Raw genomic sequence first — 7,251 nt, 5'->3', positions numbered from 1 at the left:
AAAAATTTAATTTTAATCATAATTTTTATATTTTTAATTTTCAGAGCTTGTTTTTAATCCGAATATAACATATTTATATGTTTTTGGAATCAGAAAATGATGAAAAATAAGATGAACGTAATTTTGGATCGTTTTATAAAATAATTATTTTAATTACAATTTTCAGATTTTTAATGACCAACGTCATCAATCAATTTTTAAGCCTCCAAGCTGAAATGCAATACCAAAGTCCGCCCTTTGTCGAAGATTTCTTGGCCAAAATTTCAATGCATTTTATTGAAAAATGAGGGTGTGACAGTGCCGCCTCAACTTTTACAAAAAGCCGGATGTTACTGATTTCTTGAAGGAATGTGTGTTATCGTTGTCTAGGGTTTATTTTCTACGTCATTCCTTTGGACTTATCAGTTATTAAGAATCTAAATTGGATATTATCTTGTGGGTGTAAAGGATAAGAAGACAGACATGCACACAACGATCATCAACGATGCTTGGTGATTGATCTAAATTTAGACTCAGCTTTTATTCAGCTTCTGGCTTCTAACAAGATCTTCCAGGCATCTTCGGCATTGTGTTCTGTTCTCCTCTTCTTCTCATGTAGTTGTTCGGTGTTCCAGACGTAGCGATCAGGCGCACTTCCCGTTCAAGTCACTGTTCCTTCACGCTTACTCGTCCACCTCTTCACCACTGGATTTCACATCATCCTCAAAGTTTCTCATCTTTCTCATGAATTTGTAGCAGATTGTATAGGTCTAATGGATTGTTCACCGTCACATTCTCCGCTCACATTAAATAAATTGCAGAAACACCCTGTCTGCCTTTTGTTACTTTCATAAATAGTATCAGATGGAATTCTACTGAAGTCTCGAATTGTCACTTAGTCTTTCATTCCATGTTCGACTTCGTACGCTTCCAACGTCACTCTCTTCACGTAAACCGCGATGAATCTTCTTGGAACGTAGTTGTGTTAACTCCCGATTCGTCTGTCATCAAAACGACGAGTTGCAAGTCTTGCGGTCAAGCGAGACAAACAAGCGACCAAAGCCTGGAACAAATAGAATGTGTTAATATCAAGCAACTAACTAAATTTCTGATTATGTTCCCAAAATGAATCGTTGATGTTCGTTGTCATGAAAGTCAATTACATACATTCAATGAATTATGAATTCCACATCTTTTCCTTGTCCTAATTATGCCGCTTTCACATATTAGTATGCCTGTTACTTATTTGGTTTGAACGATAATTAATCTCGTGTACTTACTTCAAATTAAGCTAGTGAAAACGAATTCTTCGTTCTTGTGGACATGGAAGATGTTTCCTTTCCATCTCACAATCGGTTAGAACTATTTTGCGTTGGTTATGAAATTCCTACATTTTATCACCAAGAAATAATCCTCCCGCCTTTCCCTTTATGGACCATTCAATCTAATTCTTCAAAGCTTCAGGTGTTCCTTTCTATTTTCCTACCTGTATTTCCTTTTCTTGTTAGCAGACAATAATATTCTAAACTCTTTGTTTTACTGCTTCTTTCTTCGGAATGACACACGTAAAATCCAGCTTACGTCATATGTGATTGATGACGTGAGTTATGTTACTCTGCGATATCTCGGTTACTCCAATGCGATAGAATGTTCTCGCGATGGTCTTGGTTGTCCTCAATCGTAGGTCGTTCTAATAAATCGTCACAAATGCCCATGGAAGGGGAAGATTGTACTCAATCTATCTTTATGGTTTATATAAAACGACTCTACACCATTCAGAGCACCAATCAATTTTATTTCAACATAATAACAGGTTCAAATTCTACATGAGTCTTGAGACACAGATTGGTAGTCACTTCAATGGTTCACATCAACTCATTCATGAAGCCCGACTGAGATAGTCGGCCCCGATGTTGTCTTTCCCTGGAATGACTTTGATGGTGAATGAGTAGGGCTGCAGCTGTAGTGCCCATCTCATCAATCGAGGGTTGGTTGGCTTCATCCTCTGCAGGTATTGCAGTGGTTGATGATCGGTTTCAAGGGTGAAATGCTTCCCGTAGAGGAATCGTTCGAATTTCTGGATGCCCCAGACTGTGGCCAAACATTCCTTCTCAACAGTAGCATAATTCTCTTCTGCTCCTTTCAGTTTCTTGCTCGCGTACGCAATGGGTTGCAAACCCTTTCCTTGGTCTTGCATCAGCACGGCGCCCATGCCTCGATCAGATGCATCGGTTCTCAGGACGAAAGGAAGTTGATGATCGGGAATCATCAGTACTGGGTTTGCAGCCAGTTTCTGTTTCAGAGTTTCGAATGCTGTCTGACATTCTGGACTCCACTTCACTTTCTCGGGTTCTTGTTTCTTCGTTTTGTCTGTCAAAACTGCAGCGATCTCAGAGTACTGTGACACATAAGATCTGTAGAATCCGCTCAATCCCAAAAAGGCCCGCAGTTCCTTCTTTGTCTCTGGTGCTTTGGCTTTCAGGATCTGTTCAATCTTCTCGTCTTCAGGCCACTTCTTTCCATTTCCGATCTCGTGCCCGAGGTATGACAGATGGCTGAATCCAAAGTAGCACTTCGAAGGTTTGGCTGCCAAGTTCGCTTCTTTCAATCTCTGCAGGACTGCTTTAATCGATGCAATGTGTTCTTCCCACGTTGCGGATGCGATCAAAATGTCATCCATGAAGTGATGGACGTCTCTTCGGTTCAATGGTCCGAGAAGTTTTCTCATCATACGGTTGAAGATGCTGCCTGCTGTCTTCAAGCCGAATGGCATGTAGATCCATTGGAATGTGCCGAGTGATGTGCTGAAAGCTGTCTTGCACCGGTCTTCCTTCGCAATCGGTATCGCCCAATACCCTTTTGTGAGGTCTAGTTTGCTGAAATAGCGTGCTCCTGAGAGGTCTGCAAACAGGTGTTCCACGTCGGTGATTGGTTCCGTGTCGAACTCCACTAACTTATTGCATTCGCGGAAATCATTGCAAAACCGGACTGCTCCCGACGGCTTCTTTTTTACCAACACGATCGGTGAGTTGTACGCTGATGTAGCGGGTTCAATGACTCCTAGTTCGAGCATTTCTTTCACTTCTTTCTCTACAATCTCGACTTGAGAATGGGGTATCGGACGTGGCTTCACATACACTGGACGTTTGTCCGTCATCTTGATCGTACATGTTTCCAGGTCGGTGGGTTTTGGAACATCAGTCAAGTTCTCGTTGGCTTCTTCGCAAGCTTCTCGAACTTCTCTTTGTTGCTCCGCTGTCAACCCTGTACAGATATGTACATCTTTTCCAGTTTCGTTGCGTTTCGTCGCTGGCATGGGTATATGCGCGACGTTTTCCACATTTGCGTAGTATTCATCTTCGCGTTCTTCCAGATCAACCACCACGACTGCCACAACTTCTTCTTCTTCTTCGTCGACACCAGGGACTTCTTGTTCCAACATAATGTCTCTCTCATGGTACTGTCGAAGAAGATTGATGTGGTAGACTCGGGAAACTTTTCCCACTTTGACACGATAGTCAAACGAGTTGATCTTCTCTTCCACTAAGTACGGTCCTTTCCAAGCTAACTCCAGCTTGTTCCGTTTTGTGGGAAGCAGCAGCAGGACTCTGGTTCCTTCAACGAATGCTCTTTTCTTGGCAAACTTGTTGTAGTATTGAGCCTGCCGTGTTGATGACTTGGCGAGATTCTCTCGCGCGATCTTGCAAGTTCCTTCAATACGATTCCGTAGTTCTGTCACATGCTCTGCCGTTGTTTTGATTTCGTCTGACGCATCTTCTTCCGTCCACAGTTGTCGTAGCACGTGCATAGGACCTTTCACTGTGCGACCGAACAAGAGTTCGAAAGGCGAGAATCCCAATGAGTCCTGTGGGACCTCTCGGTAGGCGAACAGCAAGGCTGGTAGGTATTGATCCCACTTCTTGGGTTGTTCAATAGTCAGCTTCTTGAGCATAGACTTGAGCGTACCGTTGAATCTTTCAACTAACCCATTGGCCTGAGGATGCCACGGGGTTGTGGTCAATCCCTTGATGTGGAGGAGTTGGTTCACTTGTTGCATCAACTCGCATGTGAACTGTTTTCCTTGGTCCGTCAGTATTTCATCTGGAATCCCTAATCTAGTCCAGAAATTCCATAGTGCTTCTGCTACGGTTTCAGCTCGGATGTCCTTCAAGGCGACAGCCTCTGGATAACGAGTGGCGTAGTCTACCATTACGAGAATGTATTGTTTCTTGGACTCGGAGATAGGTTTGATGGGACCGATGAGGTCTACTGCCACTCGTTTGAACGCCGTATCGATAACGGGCATCTTCCCTAACGGCACACGTTTTGTGCGTCCTTTCGGTGTCGTCCGTTGACAAGTGTCACACGACATGCAGTATCTTCTGATATCTCCCACCATTCCGGGCCAGTAGAAATCCTGCCAAACTCTCTCCCGTGTCTTCTTGTGACCTAAGTGGCCAGCCATAGGAGTATCGTGTCCTACGCTGAGCACTTTACTTCTCCTCTGTATCGGGACCACCACTTGCTGATGCGTTTTTCCATATTTGTCTATATACTGTCGATACAGTATGCCTTTGACATGGACGAACGTGACCCTTCCTTTCACGATCTTCGTCTCTGCGAGAACGTGTAGTCTGTTCAGCGTGTGGTCTTCTCGTTGTTCTTTCTTCAGATCTACTGATGAAAACAACTGGTCAGTTTCTGGAAATGTTGGAGTCTTTTCTTGTTCCTCCATTTCTCTTCTCTCTTCTTGTCGAGTAGTGACAGCGGCAGCCGTCTCTTTCAACTCTGGATTCCTGATAGGATATACAGGAGTCTCTTTTCTTGCCGATCCCACACCCATCTTGTTTCCAATGAGTACAGGATGGACAGGGTTTTCCATCACGCTTACCTCCGTTTCTCCTACGAAGTAAGGTGTATCGAGATGTATCTTGGCGGTCCGCAGCGTTTCTTTCACATTCTTCTTCGCCAACGTCGTTTCTCTTACTTGAGATGAAATCTTCCCTTCTGGGACTAGATCTGCATCGACGATGATTGACGTGCTTCCTGTATCTCTGTATGCGGTCGCAGGTTTTCCTTCAACTAATACCTGTGAGAACTTCGTGAAGTTTTTCTTCTCACAGACGTCACACAGCATGTCGTAAGACGATCTTTGAAAATTCTCTTCATCTTCTTGCATCGCTGCACCAGCTTCTTCTTTCTTCTTCAGTTTCGGACAGTCGTATCTGAAATGTGGACCCTGACAAAAGTAGCAGGAAACCTTTGGCTTTGAGTTTGATCCTTCTTTCTCATCGGATCTTCTTCCATGGTCCCGACCATTCTTTCCTTTGTCATTGTAGCCTCGTCTTCCATTTCCTCTTTCTTCATTCCTCCTTCCTTCTTTCCCCTTCTCTTCATTGCTCTTTCCTTCAAGTGTCCGTACTTTCCGAATTGAACTTGTTCTGGCTTCATCGTATCGTACCCACAACTTGATGACATCATCGATGTTTCGGGGTTCTCTATCTTTGACGTATGTGACTAGTTCTGGTGGCATGTTGTCGAGTATCTGCTCTTGTAGAAAAATGTCTTTCAAATCCTCTACAGTGCCTCCTTTCTCGGACATTTCTATCCAGCGGTCCAGGTACAATGAAATTCGCGTTATGTACTCTGTGCTACTTTCATCCTGGTTCTTCCGCGTGCGTCGGAATTTCTCCCTGTATGATTCTGCAGTAATCTTGCATCGCTCCAACAGCGTCTTCTTCAGAAGATAATAATTACCTGCATCCTCGTTCTTCATTCTGGCGTAAGCAATCCTTGCTTGTCCTTTCAGTAGTGAAGACATTTTCACAGCCCATGTTGCTTCCTCCCAATTGTAGCTCATTGCATGTCTCTCGAACTGGAGTATGAAAGATTCGATGTCATCTTTATCTTCCAAGAAAGGTAGCTTAGCTTGGTAGTTGTCTCGAGATCTAAGTTCATCGTTGCGGTTGTTATTCCGGTTACTGTTTTCACCGGCATGTTCAACTGTAGCTCGAGCTAATTCGACTTGAATTCGAAGTTCTTCGAGACGAGCTCTTTCTTCTCGTTCTAGTCGACGTTCTTCTTGCTCGCGCTGACGTTCTTCTTGTTCGCGTTGACGTTCTTCATTTTTCTGTTGAAGAACAAATTCGCGCAACTCAGTACCTGTCAACTCCAAGAGCTTTCCTTCTTCCAAGAGTTCTTTCGTGCGTTCGAGTGCTGTCAATTTCTGGTTGGTTGCACACGTATTTATCTCGCCATTTTCTTCTGTGTCTTCTCTGTCTGCCAGTGCCAGATTATTTTCTCGCTCAAAGCGAGCTGCTTCGGACCCGCGCGTGTTCATCTTGATGTCGTCGTAAACGAAAATTCAAATTCCCGATTGATAACACGGACGAAATTAAATCGCGCTTCCGAAAAGCAAAAACTGTGCCTTACACAGTCGTTATAATGCTTACACTTTATGTAATGCAAAATATGTGACTTTAGTCTCAATTTCGTACCCGGCCCGGTCGCGAAAACTATTGACTAAATCTGCCACCCACGTCAACTTGACGAGCTGAATTGTATGGTGTTCAAACTTAGAACAGCTATGTTCTGTCGTGTAACTACTCTACGATTACTAATAGCTTTTACCATTCATTCTTTATAGTCGAGCTTCTGGTAATCAGAGAAGCATAAAATATACTAACCCTTAGTTGCTGATTAATCTTAGTCTACTTGACCGTTCTGATTGATCCTAGCAGGTTAAATATACATGCATCTACTCTGTCTTTATTCTACAGTCACACCAGACTTTGAATATTACCAGAACACACTATATAAATTACGGAACTATCCTACAATCCCGATTTATGTTTCCGTTGGTTCTCATCCAGAAAAGAAAAATCAGAGCCGTTTCTTTACATTCTGGCTACCCAACACAACCGAACAGATCTCTCTGTTGGGTCGTAATTTACTACGTTGAGTTAATCAACTTTCCCATGGACTAGACCTGACGCTACAGTTAATTAGTGATACTTTATTTATTTAACAAAAGTGATGATGATGAGATGAATTACATACACACAACACACAAATTCATTCCCAAATTTAGCGATCCCCGGACGAGCCATCCATTTGTTACTGATTTCTTGAAGGAATGTGTGTTATCGTTGTCTAGGGTTTATTTTCTACGTCATTCCTTTGGACTTATCAGTTATTAAGAATCTAAATTGGATATTATCTTGTGGGTGTAAAGGATAAGAAGACAGACATGCACACAACGATCATCAACGA

General features: G+C 43.0%; 1 protein-coding gene and 1 long non-coding RNA gene across 2 annotated transcripts; both read right to left on the bottom strand.

Annotated features, from left to right (window-relative positions):
• Window positions 1-488: 488 nt before the first annotated feature.
• On the bottom strand, window positions 489-1,602 carry LOC138982096 (uncharacterized). Its single transcript, XR_011460778.1, has 2 exons — window positions 1,260-1,602; window positions 489-1,042 (listed from the first exon to the last, which is right to left on the bottom strand). It is a non-coding gene; the product is annotated as an uncharacterized lncRNA (long non-coding RNA).
• A 256-nt stretch (window positions 1,603-1,858) lies between these two features.
• LOC138983120 (uncharacterized) lies at window positions 1,859-5,755 on the bottom strand. The gene has a single exon (XM_070356528.1). It carries the CDS (start codon window positions 5,753-5,755, stop codon window positions 1,859-1,861), a length of 3,897 nt encoding a protein of 1,298 aa, XP_070212629.1.
• Between the last annotated feature and the right edge of the window lie 1,496 nt (window positions 5,756-7,251).

This window comes from Littorina saxatilis, linkage group LG12, assembly GCF_037325665.1.
Source record: "Littorina saxatilis isolate snail1 linkage group LG12, US_GU_Lsax_2.0, whole genome shotgun sequence".
Taxonomy (NCBI): domain Eukaryota; kingdom Metazoa; phylum Mollusca; class Gastropoda; order Littorinimorpha; family Littorinidae; genus Littorina; species Littorina saxatilis.
Note: the sequence above shows the minus strand (reverse complement) of the source record. Positions and strands in the feature narration are given on the sequence as shown.